This window comes from Sorex fumeus, unplaced genomic scaffold, assembly GCF_029834395.1.
Source record: "Sorex fumeus unplaced genomic scaffold, SorFum_2.1 ptg000043l, whole genome shotgun sequence".
NCBI lineage: Eukaryota > Metazoa > Chordata > Mammalia > Eulipotyphla > Soricidae > Sorex > Sorex fumeus.
In genome coordinates this window covers 31827454-31845237 of record NW_026606100.1, presented here as the reverse complement: position 1 = coordinate 31845237, position 17784 = coordinate 31827454, and the positions used below count along the sequence as shown (strand labels likewise).

Genomic DNA, 17784 nt, shown 5'->3' with positions numbered 1-17784 from the left:
GGTAAGGCTCTTGCCTTGCACAGGGCGAGCCCTGGTTTCATCCTGGGCATCCCATATGGTGGTCCAAGATTGCCAGGAGTAACCCCTGAGCATCGCTGAGTGTGGCCCAGAAACAAACAAAAAGAACCAAGGGGGTTCTTATGAACTTGCATAGGGGGAAAAAAAAGGGTTTTGTTTTGTTTTGTTTTTTAGTTTTAAACCCTGTGCTCAGGGCTTACTCCTGGCTCTGCCAAATGCTGATGAAAATGTGGAACAGCCAGAACTCAGTTCGAACTCCTATTCATTGCTGGTGGGGGTGTGCAGTGTACGACCGTGGTGGAAGATCATTTGCAGTTTCTTGCAGAATGAAACATTCTCACTCAACTGAGTTACTGACCACTCTCCACGGTGATCTACCAAATTCGCTGAAAAATTCAGATCGGAGAGATGGCTCCCAGGGCATCCTGGCATGCCGGACATTGGGTTCTCTCCCCATTGCCCCTCAGGCTCACTGTACACCGCTGGGGATGACCCAGGGTAGTTAGGACTCCTTCTTAGGTTTGTTTTCTTTGCTCTTTTGGGGCCTCGCTCAGCAATCTTAGGAGCTACTCCCTGAGCAGAGCTGGCTGGGTGTTCCCAGTAGTCCATAGGTCAGCCCACGGCCCCCACATGCAAAAGCATGCGCCCAAGCGTGGAGCACTTGGTACCACAAGGAAGGTGCTTGCCTTACCTGCAGCCAATCCTGGTTTGGTCCCCAGCACCCTGTATGACTCCCCAGTCCCTGCCACAAGTGATCCCTGAGTACAATTAGGAATAGGCCCTGCCCACAGCCAGGTGTAAACACACACACACACACACGCACGCACACACGCACACACACACATGCACGCACGCACCCGCACACACAAAGCCTGTGCTCATCTATTTGAGCCATCTCCCAGCTCTTGTATTAGGACTCTCTTATTTGGAGTCTTTTTTATTTAGGGGGGGGGCGGGGAGCTGTAATAGGGCTCCTTTCCCCATATTTCTCATCAACTGAGATGCCCAGGAAAGAACAGATCAGAACAGCCTAAAGGAGTTTCCTTTGGCTCCATCAAAGTTTGATTCAGAGTCAAACTTTCATTGTTTTCCAGTGTTGCTTGAGCTTCAACAAGTTCTGGGCAGCCACTGATTCCCCGGGCTTTGATTCTAAGGCTTCAACCTGCATGCCAGCCTGAAGCAGCTTGGAGTGGCAGTGGTCGTGGGGCTGTGCTTGCTTGTCTATGTCTGATAGTGTCCGCTGTGACTGAGAAGACCTGTTCCACTAGGCTGCATGCCAGCAAGATAGGACCGGGGCTTGACACACTTAGCCTGCTTGCTTCTTGCCAGTTATCTCTGGAGGGCTAGAATACATTCTGCTTTGGAGCAGTGCTGACACCTGGCCAGCCGCCTCCCTGTATTGTATACATTAGATGTGGCTTTTTACTGACTTTTATATTTCTTTGACGTGGGGGCTGGCGTTAGGGGGTTGCTGAGGATTTTGAGCTATTCCTGTGGTGCTCGCAGGACCATGTTTGGTGCTCGGGACAGAGCCAGTGTCTGTGGCTTGCAGGGCGAGCCCTTTCCACGTTATTCTTTCTCTGACCTGTTTGTTTGTTTGTTTGTTTTGCTTTTTGGGTCACACCCGGTGATGCTCAGGGGTTACTCCTGGCTTATGCACTCAGGAATTATTCCTGGCGGTGCTCGGGGGACCATATGGGATTCTGGGAATTGAACCTGGGTCGGCCATGTTGGCTGCGTGCAAGGCAAACTCCCTACCCGCTGTGCTATCGCTCCAGCCCCATTTGTTTGTTTTGTTTTGTTTTGTTTTGTTTTGTTTTTGAGAGGTGGGGTCAGAGGTGGGGTCTGGGCCACCTGTGCTCTGGAATCACTCCTGGCGTGTTCAAGAGACCTTCTGAGGTGGCAGGGGTAGAAACCTCATCCACCGTACAATACAAGCACCCAACCTCCTGCACTGTCTCTCCCTAGAGCTATTTCTTATATATTTTTCTTTGTTTTCCTTTGTTTGGTGGCCACACCCGGCAATGCTCAGGGCTTACTCCTGTCTCTGTACTCAGGAATCACTCCTGACAGTGCTCAGCGGACCCTATGGGAGGCCAGGATTGAACCCGGGTTGCAACCTGCTGTACTTTCTTCCCGGCCCTTATTTCTTTGGTTTTTTTTTTGGGGGGGGTCACACCCGGCGATGCACAGGGGTTACTCCTGGCTCATGCACTCAGTAATTACTCCTGGCAGTACTCAGGGGACCATATGGGATGCTGGGAATCAAACCTGGGTCGGCCACGTGCGAGGCAAATGCCCTACCCGCTGTGCTATTGCTCCAGCCCCTATTTTACATTTTCCATTGTGGTCACACACAGAGGTGCTGGACAGGCTGCAGGGGACCACCAAAGTCACCCCAGAGGTGCTCAGGGGTCCACATAGTGCCAGGGATCAGGCTTGTGGCCCTGAACACAAAAATCCTGTGATCTGCCACTTGAGCCATATTCCTATTCCCTGCAAGGTGTTTTTTTTTTTTCAATTTTTACATGAATGAAAAGAATCAAAAATAAGATCTCCCAACACATAAAAGTGATAAATATATAATTCAAATCTTAGTGTCCATATGGGGCTAATACAGTGAGTAGGTTACTTGCCTTGCACATGACTGCCCCAGATTTGATCCCTGGCACCTCATACGGTCCCTTGAGCCCCACCAGGAGTGATCCCTGAAAGCAGAGCCAGGAGTAAGCCCCGAGCCGAGCACAGCCGGATGTGACCCAGAAACAAAACAAACGTTAAACAAATTTCAGTGTCCATAAATGAAGTTGTGCCGTGACACAGCTGTGTTCTTTTGTTTGCCTGTTTCCTGTGGCTGCTTTTGCACTACAGGAGCAAAGATTAAAAGCTATAAAAGAGAACATACGGGTCACAAAACCTGAAACATCTCTTGGCACCAGGGAGGTAGTCCAGAGCTCAAGGCACTTGCACTGCATGTGGCCAACCTGGGTTTGACTCTCCACACCACATCTGGTTCCCTGTGCACCACCAGGGCTCAGCCCCAAGCACCACTGGGTTTGACAACAAAACAAAACTAAAATAAAAGGGGGCTGGAGCAATAGAATAGCGGGTAGGATGCTTGCCTTGCTCATACAGCCAACCCGGGTTCAATTCCCAGCATCCCAGATGGTCCCCTGAGCACTGCCAGGGGTAATTCCTGAGTGCAGAGCCAGGAGTAACTCCTGTGCATCGCCAGGTGTGACCCAAAAAGCAAAAAAAAAACCCTAAAATAAAGGATCTCCTACCTTATAGAAAAAGATTGTTCACCACCATCGTTTATCTTTTTAATGTTTTTTTTTTCCTTTCCTTCTCTTCTGTTATTGTTCTGTGAGAATTGGAGGATGACACACCTTGCCGATGTGTGTGCCAGGCCGCACACAGTTCCCATGTTTGCACACACTTGGTTGTGGAACCTGGAGCCCCAAATGACAGTGCCACTGGGGATCATGCTTGGCTTGTGGGGGATGGTGCTAGAAGCCTCCCAGCTGCCCTGCCTTCCCAGGACAATTCTTGAGAAGTTTGAGAGGGTTAGGATAACTCCTGAGAGAGTCAAAATTATCCTCAGGGAAGATGACACTCAGCTTTATTAACGTGGGGGAGGTCACAGTAATAAATAAAACTTGAGGTGTGGGGCCAGAAAGATAGTACAGCAGGTCAGGCGTTTGCCTTCTACATGTCCGACTCAGGTTCAATCCCCAGCATCCCATGTGGTCCCCCAAGCCTGCCAGGCATGATCCCTGAGTAGAAAAGCATGAGTAAGCTAGAGCACTGCTGGGTATCACCCCCAGACCAAAATAAATAAAAGATTTTTTGTTTGGTCCTTGGGGGCCATACCCAGTGGTTCTCAGGGTTGACTCATGGCTCTGCACTCAGGGATCATTCTTGGCAGGCTCGGGTGACCATATGGGGTTCCAGGGATCGAACCACATCAGCCGCATGCAAGACAAACACCCTACCCACTATAGTATCTCTCAGGCCTCAAAACCTGTTTTGCCTTATTTATTCATTTATTTTGGTTTGGGGGCCAAGCCTGGCAATGTTCAGGGGTGACTCCTGACTTTGCACTCAGGAATTATTCCTGGCAGTACTTGGGGACCATATGGGATTCCAAGGATTGAACCTAGGTTGGCTGCGTGCAAGGCAAATACCCTATCCACTGTACTATCGCTCTGGCCTCCCAAAACATTTTTGTTTTTTCCAAAACATTTTTTTAAGTGAGCTAGATCTTGAACATTCATCTCTTCCATGACTTCTCTGTCAACCTTGAGCATCGGTACTATTAGGAAACAAGTAATTGAAAACTAGAAAACTAGAAGTTACCCAGGAACCACATTTGTCAGTTTCAGGCTCCGTTTGGACCTTTGTTTCAGCTGCCACTGAAGAGCCACACTGGTTCGTGTCATCCCTTGTGTCTGCTTACCCTCTGATGGAGTGACACTTAAGAGCAGTAAAATCGCCAAAAGGGGGCAGCAGGAGGGCGGCAGCCCAGAGTCAGAGACACAAAGAGCTCTCCTCTCCCTCTCTGCTGGGTCAGCAGTCTCTGGGTAGGCCCGAAAGGCCCAGCTGCATCAGAAATGTCTTTTATTTCTAGGTCTTCCTCCCACAATCAGATAAGAACTTCAGGGCAGGGCTAGGGAGATAGTACAGGTTTATTTTGGTTTGGGGGCCACACCTGCTGATGTTCAGGCACTTGCCTTGTATACAGGCAAACCCAAGTTCAATCCCCAACACCCCAAATGGTCCCCCCTGGCCTCCTGCACCCCAGCACAGAGCCCTGAGGTCAGCCAGGGATGTCCAAATGGGAAAAAAAATTTCAAGGCAGTTGCAAAGATGTGAATTGGCTTTCCTTGTAGCATCTTTCTGACTAACATGGATAATAACAATTTGAGATTTATGAAATTTGATTTTTAGAGGTTTATACTGGTTTGGTTTGTTTGTTTGTTTGTTTGTTTCTTTGTTTTTTGGTGGGGGTTCCAAACCTTCTACCAGTGCTACTCAGCCCAACAGTGCCGAGGCCTGTCAGTGCTGGGCTTCTCCAGATGGTACTTGAAGAGGACATTTGATGCCGGGAGTCAAACTCAGGGCCTCATGACTGCCTGGTACACACTTCAGCCTCTGAAGTTCTTTGTTTTGGGGCCTGGATCAAACTCAGGGCCCACACGGACAAAGCAAGTGCTTTACCACTTGACCCACACCCTGGCCCTCCTGTTTGAAGATCAATCAAAACACTATGAATGTTTTACTTTCTTTGATTCTTGCTGTTTAGTTTATGTGTTTTCTTTCTTTTCTTTTCTTTTTTTTTTTTTTTGTGGGAGTGGGGTTTGGGCCACAGCTGGCAATGCTCAGGGGTTACTCTTGACTCTGCACTCAGGAATCACTCCTGGTTGAGCTCGGGGAACTATAAAGAGTGCTGGGCCAGCCCACTGCACTATTGGTCCAGCCTTGTTTTCAGATTTTTTTTAAGTATATATATAACTGGGATCAGTGGTAGAGCATGTGTCTTGTATGCGTAATTCCTGGGTTGATCCCCAGAATTGCAAAAAGAAAAAAATTATGTATTGTTTCATTCTTTTGAGGGGCTACCCCTAGTGTTACTCAGGGCTTAGTCCTGGCTCTGAGGATCATCCCTGGTGGGGCCCAAGGGACCATATGGGCCCTGGGAATCAAATCTAGGCCAGGTTTGCTGCATGCAAGGCAAGTGCCTGACCCATTGTATTATCTCTCTGGCCTCCAACAAAAAAGAAAAATATTTTAAACAGGAACCAGAGAGAGAACTCAAAGGTGAGTACATGCTTTGCACATCAAAGACCCTGGTTCAATCCCCGGCACCTTATTGGCCCCAGCACCACAGGAGCGACTCCTGGTGAGGAGCTGGGAATAGCATCAAGAACCAGCAGGTGTGAATCCCCTCCACACACACACACACACACACACACACACACACAAAGATCTGGCAACAGTTATTAGCAACAACAATGGAGGGACCAAAACAATAGTACAGTGGTAGGGCAACTTGCCTTGCCCACTGTAGACCCAGGTTGGATCCCCAGTGTCCCATATTGTCCCCCAAGCACTGCCAGGAGTGATCCGTGAGCCCAGAGCCAGGAATTAGCCCTGAGCATCACCGGATGTGGCCCCCAAAACAAAAATAAATAAGTAAATCAATAAAGAAGAACAGCAGATGAGGTGAGGCGCTCCTCGTCCTTAGCTGTTTGCCTGAGGAAAGAAAGTTGGCAAGAAGGAGCAGGCAGGTTCAGTGGGGCGGTGCCAGGCAGGACACTGGGTGCCGCCCCAGAGTGCAGGAGCTGGAGAGTTCTCCGTGCTCAGGTCTTTTCCCCTTGGCCCTCTTCCTCATAAATGGGGCCGTTGTCTTGTAGTCTTCATCATTATCAGCTGATCGTTAAGTTCTGTGAGGAAAATGCTAAATGGCAGGGAGGGAAAAATAAAACTATAGTTTTGGCAAATCCTCCTGGTGAATCACTTCATGGAAATGTTTTCTGTGAAATTCCAAACCCCAGTAGTAAACGGTGAGGGAGACCGAGAACTTTCTCCCAACTGACCTGGCACCTGGCAGTCCTTTTTCTTTTCCACTCTTGGAGCCGGCCTCCCCTCCCTGCCTCATTGCATCAAAAGGCAGTTTCTGAACCTGCTCTCTGCCGCTGTCTTTTGGATCTTGGGCCACGCATCGCGGTGTGCCAGGGCTATCCCCAACCCTGTGCCCGGGGTCCGCCCCAGGAATTCCCCGGGGAACCCGTGCAGTGCTGGGCATCGGACACCAGCTTCCTGCCTGCAGGGCATCACTCAAACTCCTCTGTCCACATACACTTGATTTTTTTTTCTTTTTTTGCTTTTTTGGGTCACACCCAGTGATGCAAAGGGTTTATTCCTGACTTTGCACTCAGGAATTACTCCTGGTGGTGCTTGGTGGACCATATGGGATGCTGGGAATCGAACCCGGGTCGGCTGCATGCAAGGCGAACGCCCTAACTGCTGTACTATTGCTCCAGCACCTACACTTGATTTTTTTGTGTGTGTTTTGGGCCACACCTGGCAGTGCTCAGAGTCTAATCCCAGGTAGAGACTTGGGGAGTCACTCCTGACCTGCTATACTATCTCTCGAGCCCAGAAAAGTAGTCAAACCAAGTGCATCCATCCTTCTTCCCCTGATTCTCCATAAAAGAAACACAGCTAGAAATACAGGATATTCTTCAGAGAAGAGAATGAACTTTGTTCCTTGTATAATCACTGTGCACTAGTGATTCTAACTGAAAGAGATTTAAGCAAAAGAAAATGTAATTTTTTTCTTCAAGAGAGCAAATGTTCAATGTAGCACACTATTTGACTTAATATCTTGGGCTGAAGCGATAGTACAATAGGTAGTGCATTTGTCTTGCCCACGGACACCCCAGGTTCAATCCCCAGCACCCCATGTGGTCCCCCAGCCCTCCAGGAGTGATCCCTGAGGGCAGAGCATGGAGTAAGTCCTGAGCACTGCTGGGCATGGCCAAATAAAATAGATTAACTAGGGGCCTGGGAGTATCATTGGCTCAGTGATTTAGAATGCGCAGTTTGCAAGTGTGAGTTTGGTTCTTGGTGCCACTAGCAGTGCCAGGACAGTCCCGGCAGTGCTGCCTGTGTTCGTCATGCTGCAAGTGACTGCCAGCTACATCACAGCCAGGCATGAGCACCACTGCTCAAGGGGCGTGGCCCCGGTGAACCCTAACCTCCAGTCATCCTGTAAGGCTGAAAGGAGAAGGAGGTCCCTGAGTCTCCCGTTTAGTGCCTGAAGACAGCATACGATAAACCCGCCAAGGCTCTTGAAGGTGATGGCCTGGAAGAATCGCCACACACCACTCCACCCCTGCCACTTTTGTCATGGAACACGGGCTGTGCAGTGGCGCCTTTGGTGTGTGGCCCGCTGGGCAGTCCACATTTGTGAAGCTCCCGGGATGAAGCCATAGCTCAGCAGGTGGGGCACTAGCCTTGCGTGCTGCGAGCCTGGGTTCGATCCCCGGCATCCCATATGACTCCCCCAAACACTGCCAGGGCCGATCCCTGAATGCTGAGCCAGGGATCACCCCTGAGCACCACCACATGGGGCCCCAGAACAAACTGTCACTGTCACTGTACCCCTGTTGTTCATTGATTTGCTCATGTGGACCCAGTAACATCTCCATCTTGAGACTTGTTGTTATTGTGTTTGGCATATCGAATACGTCATGGGTAGCTTGCCAGGCTTTGCCACACGGGCAAGATACTCTTGATAGCTTGCCAGGCTCTCCGAGATGGGCGGAGGAATCGAACCTGGCTCGGCCAGGCTGGCTGCGCGCAAGGCAAATGCCCTACCACTGTGCTATCGCTCTAGCCCCCCAAAACAAAAGCAAAGCAAAAACAAGAAATTCCCCTATGACATTCACCCAACTATGAAATCATCGAATGGCACATTTCTCACAACGTATTCCATTGTTCAGTGTGTGACTCTATAGGATTTTCAAATACCTCCAAATACCCTCCCACCACAAACAGACTAGCAAGAAGGCAGTGCCGGGTGTGGCCCCAGAACAAAACACAAACAAAAGAAATCAAAGAGTGAAAGGAGGATGGATAGACTGAATCAGCTAAGCATGTTTAGTGACAAACGCCCATTAAGGTTTTACCGCCATGACTCCCCTCACTTCTTAGACTTTGGAGTACTGCTGGAGGAGTTTTTGGGGCCTCTCATTCGTGTGTGTATTTCACTCATGGATGAGGTCAGCAGCCCATGGGCCGCTCTAACATGAAGTAACCTCTTCCTCTCACTTTACAGATATACGTGATTGACAGCGCAGACCGAAAAAGATTTGAAGAGACGGGCCAGGTAAATAATCCTTTTGTTGAGCTACTTCCCAAATAGTGGTATTCTTCCAACTACCTTGTAAACACAGATATCTTTTTGGTTTAAGAGGGGCAGTTCAAACAACAATCATTCTTGCAAACAAGCCAAAATATCAGTTGCCTTGGGGCTGGAGCAGTGGTACAGCGGGTAGGGCATTTGCCGTGCACGCGGCCGACCCGGATTCCATTCCCAGCATCCCATATGGTCCCCCGAGCACCTCCAGGAGTAATTCCTGAGTGCAGAGCCAAGAATAACCCTTGAGCATCGCAGGGTGTGACCCAAAAAGAAAAAAGAAAAAAAGAAAAAAAAAATATATATATATCAGTTGCCTAAAAGAAATTAGTTGTGGGGCCAGAGAGATAGTGCACCAGGTTCAATCCACAGCCCCACCAGGAGTTATCCCTTACTCTTGCAGAGTCCTGAACACAGCCAGATGTGGGGGGAAAAAAAAGAGGGGTCATACGTATGACCTAGTGGGTAGGGCACTTGCCTTGCATGCGGTCGACCCAGGTTTGATCCCTGGCATCCTGTGTGGTCCCCCGAGCACCACCAGGAGTAATTCCTGAGCATTGCTGATGTGACCCAAAAACAAAAGAAACAGAGAAATTAGTTGATTATTTGGACAGTTTTCTTATTAAAACCTTTAGTTTATTAAATAAGATATCGGGTTGGGTAGGGCACTTGCCTTGCATACGGCTGACCCAGGTTTGATCTCCAGCATCCCATATGGTCCCCCGGGCATCACCAGGAGTAATTCCTGAATGTAAAGTGAGCAGTAACTCCTGAGCATCACTGGGTATGACTGAAAAACAAAAATAAAGAAACTCTAAGCAGGTGTGGAGCCAACAAGTCAGGTATGTGCCTTGTACACCACAAACCATGGTTCAGTCTCTGGCACCATGTGGTGAGTGGTGCCAGGAGTCATTCCTGAGCACAAAGCACCCCTGGGTGAGGCAAAAATGAACAAACGAAAGACACAAGGAAATCAAAACTACCACTGTGTCCAAAAGTTCTTCAGCTTTCTTCCCAAACCAATTCACTTACCGTTATACATTGTCAATAGTAAGGGATCCCATGGGGCTGGAGTGATAGCATAGCGGGTAGGGCGTTTGCCTTGCATGCGGCCAACCCAGGTTCGATTCCTAGCACCCCATATGGTCCCCTGAGCACCGCCAGGAGTGATTCCTGAGTGCAGAGCCAGGAGTAACCCCTCTGCATTGCTGGCTGTGACCCAAAAAGAAAAAAAAATAGTAAGGGATCCCTATGTTGGAAGAGGTGGGAAGGAATGTAAAGCCTAGTCTAAGCTGCTCTTATTTTCAAGCTAAAAAGTGAGGTATGGGGCCTGAGCCAAAGTACAGCTGGGAGGGAGGGCGCTTGCCTTACCCACCCGGGTTTGGTTCCCCGGCACCCCATATGGTCCCCTGAGCACCACAAGGAGTGATCCTGAGCGCAGAGTCAGGAGTAACCCCTGAGCATCGGCGGATGTGGCCCCCAAACAGAACAAATAAAAGATGAGATAGACCTTGACTCTGAAACAGTTGCAGGTAGAGAATGCTGGTCGCGGTGATTACACAATGTGGTTTTAGGCACACTTTTAAATAGAAAAGCAGAGGCCGGAACAATCGTACTGGAGTAAGAGTACTTGCCTTGCACACAGCCAACCCTGGTTTGATTCCCTAGCACCCCATATAGTCCCCCAAGCCTGGTTAGGAGTGACCCCTGAACACAGTAGTTCCTAAGTGCAGAGCCAGGAGTAAGCCCTGAGCACCGATGGACAGGCCCAAACCTCCCCCCAACACACATACGCGAAAGTCTCAAAAGGAATTTTCACTTAATGTTGACATTTAAATATGTGCACGTAATAGGTGTGTGTGTATATATGTCTGCATTGTCGACCTTGAATAAGTTTAGAGTCTCTTAAGCACAATTTATTTACCAAATTGATCTACAAGCGCCCTAGAGCAGACTCTTGTTTGGAATGCAGATTCCTGGGTCCATGCTTGGCCTTGGCTAAGCCAGTCTCTTCGGCCTGGGCCCAGGCATCGGCCAGGGGACCCGCTGGAGAAGCCCTGCTCCAGAAACTGGCTCGTGGATCAGCCTGACTTTTGTTTTCCCCTAATTAGAAGTGTCTGGTGAAAGGGATTTCATCACCCTTCCCTCCCCATCCTTTCCCCGCAACGATCCAGGAACTAGCTGAACTACTGGAAGAGGAGAAACTCAGCTGTGTGCCAGTGCTCATCTTTGCTAACAAGCAGGACCTGCTCACGGCAGCCCCCGCCTCCGAGATCGCCGAGGGACTGAACCTGCACACCATCCGCGACCGGGTCTGGCAGATCCAGTCTTGCTCGGCTCTTACCGGAGAGGGCGTTCAGGTGAGGTTGCCGGAAGGCCAGGCCCCTGGCAGCCAGAGCCAGCCACGGCCCGTCTGTCCCTCTCGCTGGGGAGACAGAGCAGGACGGGAAATAAATCACCTGGGCTTGGCACGTGGACGCGTCCAGGATGCTCTCCCGGGACACGGAGAAGTTGGGTACTTTTCGATTCAGAAACTCAGCTGACGTTATTAACCGTTCCGGGAAAGCCAGAAGTCACCCTCCCATACTCCCCCCCGACTTGGGGGGAATCAGAACACGCTGAAGGTCCCGTCTCGCTCTCGGGTCTGTGCCGATTAGGTTGGGTGCTGTTTCGTGTCTCAAGTCGGGGAGGCTAAAAGCCGATCCTCCCCAGATAACAGCTGTCGACGCTGGTGCTCAGGCCCTCCTGATATGTGCTCTGTGCTGTTGGTTCTCTCCTTGGCACTTGGTTTGGTGTCTGTTTCCTGCCCCATCCATCGGCTTGGTTCCTGCTGCCAGAAAGCCCTGTGCTTTATGCCACGGGCGTGGAAGCATCCTGCTTTACACTGGGCCAGAAGGCACGCCCCCACGATCCTAGTTTAGGAGAGAAAATGGCTGTATCTCAGGGCTGGAGAGAAAGTACAAAGGTTAAGGCACTGCCTGCCGCGCAGTGTAGCCGTGACATGGGTTTGTTTCCCGGCACCAAATACAATTCCCCAAGCACCACCGGGTTGGCCTGAAAAAAAAAAAACAAAACGCCACTGGGACAGGAGAAGCGCCCCAGTCCCCTGGGAGGCACATCCTCCGAGGATGAGAAAGTGGGAGCTCTGGTGCTTCTCGCGAAGGCACCGTGAACCACTGATGCTTGGAGTAAGCCTTCCGGGACCCCCACTCTATTCTGAAGCCCCGGAATGCTCCCTGTGCCTTAGTTGTTTGTGTTTTGATTTGTTTTGTTTCTCGCCTTAGTTTTGTTTTGTTTTTTAATTTATTTTTCTTCAGGTCAGATGGGCAATGTGCCAAGTGTGTAACACATTTCAAGGCATGTGTCACACAAACATGTAAACACTTCATGCCTATGAACCAGAAAGGGATTCCACGTGCCCCTTTTTAAACAACCTGTTCTTGCCAGGCATGTGGTACGGGCCCCAGAACCGGGCGGTACCACTCTTGGTGCACCCTTGAGGGAACCGTGTCGTGGGGCCAGGGGATGGCTCAGAGGGTCGAGCACATGCCTTGCATAAGGGAGCCCCAGATCCATCCTGGGCACTGCATGGTGCCCCGAGCACCATGCCAGAAGTAGCCCCTGACCGCCACAGTGACCCAAGAAGACAAAAACAAATAAAGGGGACAGTGGACAGGGCACTTGCCTTGCACATGGCCGACCGGGATTCCATCCCCCTTGGGGCCCTTGAGCCCCACCAAGATTGATCCCTTAGCATAGAGCCAGGAGCAAGCCCTGAGCACTGCTGGGTGTGCCCAAACACACACACACACACACACACACACACAGAACAAAGTGAACAGAAGCGGCTGCAGTACTTTCCCAGGGTCACGTCACTGTACCTGGTGCCGCCTCTCCACCTTCCTCCCCTCAGCATCTGCAACCCTGCAGCCTCTTGCCCTCTCCCCACTGAGACCTGTGGCCCACGGTACTGATGTGGCGTGAAACTGCTGGGCCGGGGCTCTGTTGGCGCACACGCCCCCCAGGCGGGAGACCCCGTGTTCAGTCCTGAGCGCCAGGGCTGGGGGCTGCCATCTGCTTTAGCCGCTTCCCAGAACCATCTCCGTAGTTTCCCCTGCCTGCTGCCTGCTTTGTCCCCGGCTCATGTCGAGGCGGGTGGCTTCGGAATGGGACCCCTAAATCTAGAGCAGTGAGCACTCATACCCTCTTGTGGATTTCTCAACCACTGCACCCACAGAAGAGAGAGACAGAAAGTGTGTGTATGTGTGCATGTGTGTGTACACTTCTTAACCCCTGGAATCAAAGAAGAGTGTCTGTGTGAGTGCATGTACAGGAGTGAGTGTGGGAATATATAAGAGTGTGTCAGTGTGTGGGAGTGTGTATACGTGTATGAGAGAGAATGTGTGTCAGAGCAAGTGTGTGTGTGTGTTGTGAGTGTACATTTCCCGTCCCCTGCACTTATGTTCCTCAGCTGGGCCCACTCCCACCCTCACTTTAGCTCCTCCTCTAATGGGTTTTCAGGCTTTATGAGTGTCTAAAAGGTTTGGGTTTGGGAAGGGGGACAGTCTTAATATTTTTGTCTTTGCCACCTGATGGTAAAAGTAATATATTCATATTTTTATCACCTAAAAGACATGAAGTAAGGGCCAGAGCAATAGTATAGTGGGTAGGGCCTTTGCCTTGCATGTGACTGATATGGGTTCAATTCCTAGCATCCCATCTGGTCCCCTGAGCTTGCCAAGAGTGCTCCGTGAACAGAGAGACAGGAGTAACCCCTGAGTATCACTGGTTGTGACCTGAAAAATTAGTAGTCCCTGCATATTAAAAACAAAAGGAGGGGCCAAAGTGATAGAACAGCGGGTAAGGCATTTGCCTTGCACGTGATCGACCCGGGTTCAATCCCCAGCATCCACATAGTCTTCCAAGCACCACCAGGAATAGTTCCTGAGTGCAGAGCCAGGAGTAACCCCTGAGCATCGAGGTATGGCTCAAAAAGAAAAAAAAAAGACATGAAGTTGAAAACTGAAAAGGTCTTTCCTCTCCCGGAGCCCGCACAAAGAAGCGGCCCACCATTAATGCTCTGCTTCTGCTCCTCCGCTCTGTTGAAGCTCAGCCACGTCTGGGAGTGTGGCCCTCTCGGCTCTCAAACTGAGCGTCTATTTCAGGCCTTAGTGTGCGAGCAGGCCGAGCCGGGACACCGCTTCACTTAGCTTCCCTCTTCAGCAGAGAGCGGAGCTGGAGTTTTCCGCGGGGCATTTCCCTGGATGGTGCAGCAGCAGGGTCGAGAGTGGGAGGCGGTGGCCCATGACCCCTGCCTCCCTTGTTATGTGCTTGTGTGTGTGTGTGTGTGTGTGTACACTTGTGTGTGTATGCAGCAGGATGCCTGCCCCTCTCACTGACTCACAGCACAAGCACCCAGACTAGAGACGTTTTGAGGCGGGGAGTTTCTGAAGGGAAGACTAACGGAGTGGGCCACCATGGGGTACAGACTCCCAGTAACGCAGGAGCGCCAGTCCGGGCCCCGGGGCACTCGGCTGGGAAGCCGGGATCCTGGGTCCTCAGCTAAGCCTCCTTGCGGGTGTCAGGGGGAGCAGGAGTGTCCCCTAGAATCCAAGTCAGGGACAGGTGGGTGAGGGGGCCCCGTCGGGGCTCTCCTGTCTCTGGAGGCCCACAGTTGGGGCCTTCATCCCTCGTAGCCACCGAGAAATGCACTTTTAAGTCACAGGGTCTCCGGCCAGAGAGAGGCCGGAGCTGTCAGCCCGTGGGGGAAGTTCTCAGGATCAGAGACTCCGTGGGAAATGACTTCAAGAGGGGCGATCCAACAAAGGAGCTCAGAGCAAAGGAAAAACGTAATGATTTTCCATGGAGGAGAAGTAGTTTCAAGGTCACTTAATTAGTTTAGTAGATAGTACCACGGTGTACAGCACTGGGTAGTTAAGACTGGGATTTCAAGGTTAATGAGATTAGATTATGGTTAATAGAATGATATAAATTTAGAGAATTTAACTATTATTTGAAATGGGTTATTTAATAAAAATGTTAATTAAGAAGGGAATCTACTGTCTGTGGTCCTTTAGTGGTAACCTTTGGAGATGGGAGAAAGGTCGTGGGGTTTTCTGTGGAGTTACTGACCGTCCCTCTCAGGCTGTGCCCCTCGCCTCCACTCCTGCCCACTTGGCCAGCTTGTTTTCAGTTTAAAGAGCCGCTGACCAGGGGCAAAAAGGCGTTTGCCTTGCACATGGCCAGCCCTGGTTCAATCCTCAGCACTGCATATCCCCCGAGCACTATTAGGAGCGATCCCTGAGCACTGCCAGGTATGGTCTAGTCTCCCCACCACCAATATTAAGAAAAGAAAAGAAGAGCCACAGATGGAGGCGAGAAATCGAGGCCTGGAGCACTTTCTCTGTATGCAGGAACCCCAAGTTCAGTCCAAGCAGCACTTGGTCCCCCAAACTGATGGGACTCAAAAAGAAACAAGTAATAATCACTAAACAGGGACTTCTTTCCCTGTGTTGCTTTAGTATATGCTTGTAATGATTCTTATTAAGGTCTTGATTGTTTCTCTCACCATGGAAGTCACATAATAATTACTAAAATTTCCCCTAAGAGTCTGTTCTTCCTCCCGTTCCACTCTCCCCCACCACCCCAAAGCTGGAGGCCCAGAGAGTTGCTTGCCTTGCATGCAGCCAACCTGGTTCAACCCCCAGCATCACCGGGTCCTCTAGCAGTGACACATGTGCCCCCCCCTAAAATTACACAGCTGGTCAGTAATGAGCAGAGGTGCCCAAAATCAGAGTAGACCCTAAATGGGTCGTGACATCTGGCACCACAGTCCTAATGAACTTGAAAGAAAATGTATGCACACCAAAGAGTGAAAGAAAAGGAGGGCCAGATGGGCCGGAGCCATAGTACAGCGGGTCGGGTGGATCGGGCGTTTGCCTTGCAAGAGACTGACCCAGGTTTGGTTCTCAGCACCCCAGATGGCCCCTCTGAGCCCACCAGGAGTGATTCTGTGTACAGAGCCAGACGTAAGCTCTCCCTGGGCACGACCCAGAAAAAGAAGAGTAGAGCATAGGACCAGATAGTACAGAGGGGAGGCGCTTGCCTTGCACACCACCAACTTGAGTTTGATCCCCAGCATCCTGTATAGTCCCCAAGCTCAGTTGTAGCTCAAAAGTCAAAAAAGGAGGAAGAAAAGAAGGAAGGAGAGAGAGAGAGAGAGAGAGAAAGGAGGGAAGGAGAGAGAAGACCAGAGATATAATATGGGGGACCATGGGTAATCCCCATTACCACCCAGAGTTCCCCCTTCCCAAAAAAATAGGAGGAAAAAAGACCCATAATTTCTGTGAGGATTTTTTTTTTTCTTTTTGGATCATACCTGGCAATGCACAGGGGTTAACTCCTGGCTCTGCACTCAGGAATTATTCCTGGCGGTGCTCAAGGGACCGTATGGGATGCTGGGAATCAAACCCAGGTCGGCCGCATGCAAGGCAAATGCCCTCCCCGCTGTGCTATCACTCCAGCCCCTCTGTGAAGATTTTAAAGAGTGTCTCTCTCTGGTTTTGGGGTCACACTTGGCAATGCTCAGAAGTTCTTCCCGGCTTTGCACTCAGGAATTACTCCTGGTAGTGCTCAGTGGACCGTATGGGATGCTGGGGATCGAACCCAGGTTGGCCATGTGCTAGGCAAGCGCCTTCCCACTGTGCTACCTTCAGCCTTGGCCGTGTGTCTCTTACCCTGTGTCTCAGTCTACTCTGGATGCGTTTGAGAGACCAGTATCGTCCTGAAAAATAACAGCCGGCAGAGTTGAGCTCAGCCCTGGGGACTCCGAGTGACTCCAGCGAGTCTCCACAGTCGCCTACCTTAAGCATACAATTGTTTTGTTTGTTTGTTTGTTTGTTTGTTTGTTTTAAGCATACAGTTGGAGATTATGGAGAATAGTGATTCCTGGGAGGTAGTGATTAGGTCCTACTCCGAAATCAGTGCTCAGCATTGTTTTAGCAGTGCTTTGGGTCTATGTACCGAGCCAAGAATGGAACCAGGGTCGGGAGTGTGCAAAGCCAACGCCTTACCCCACGCTCTCTCCCCAGCTCCTGTAGGTACAGTCTTTCTTTACAAATCTTGACTCTTGAGCGGGAAACAAAAAAAAAATTGGTGGGAGGGAGAACGGGGATGGTGGTTGGGTGATATCTAGTGGTGCTTGGTGAACCATAAGGTACTGGGGTTCAGACCTGGGCCATCTGGGTGCAAAACAAGTGTTCAGTCTTTTGACCCATTCCCCTGACCCCAGAAACTAAATTTTAAGTGTTTCCAGACACGTCTTTACTTGCCTGGTTGATGGAGGAGGCGGCCAGCCTGTCCTCTTGTGAAGGCAGGACTTGCTGGGAAGCCCTCAGCAGAAAGCACAGGTCAAGGAAGGTCCGAGGGACCGGAGTAATAGGACAGCGGGTGGAGCATGTAACTATCACTTTGCCTTGCGTGCGGCTGACTCCACCCCTGAGTGCTCCATAGGGTCCCCGAGCACCATCAGGAGTAATATCTGAGTGCAAAGCCAGGAAGAACCCCTGAGCATGGCCCAAAGACAAAAAATAAATAAATAAAAAATAAAAGATCCAAAAGGCCAGAGGAGGGCACGAGTTTCAGAAAACCCTCCTGCCGAGAGGCCGCAGACCAGGAGGGATGGGCAGAGCCCCGTTATGATAAAGGAGGAGTTGATGCTGAACAGCTGGCAGGGAACCCCTTGTTTTCACGGGTGGAGGCGCCTCCCCTTGTGTCCTGGGTGAGGCCGAGGTTGCTAGGAGGCCCAGGGAGAGAGACATCAGTCGTTCTTCTACTCCTAA

The 17784-nt window shown here is 50.5% G+C and overlaps 1 protein-coding gene and 1 pseudogene across 1 annotated transcript in view; one reads left to right on the top strand and one right to left on the bottom strand.

The window, feature by feature from the left end:
- Window positions 1-17784, top strand: part of ARL3 (ADP ribosylation factor like GTPase 3) — a 43667-nt gene that overhangs the window by 19563 nt on the left and 6320 nt on the right. The window contains exons 4-5 of the mRNA XM_056121025.1: window positions 8864-8914; window positions 11119-11304. Coding sequence (XP_055977000.1) covers window positions 8864-8914; window positions 11119-11304 — 237 coding nt within the window. The remainder of the gene's footprint in view (window positions 1-8863; window positions 8915-11118; window positions 11305-17784) is intronic.
- On the bottom strand, window positions 12261-12354 carry LOC130029980 (uncharacterized; annotated as a pseudogene).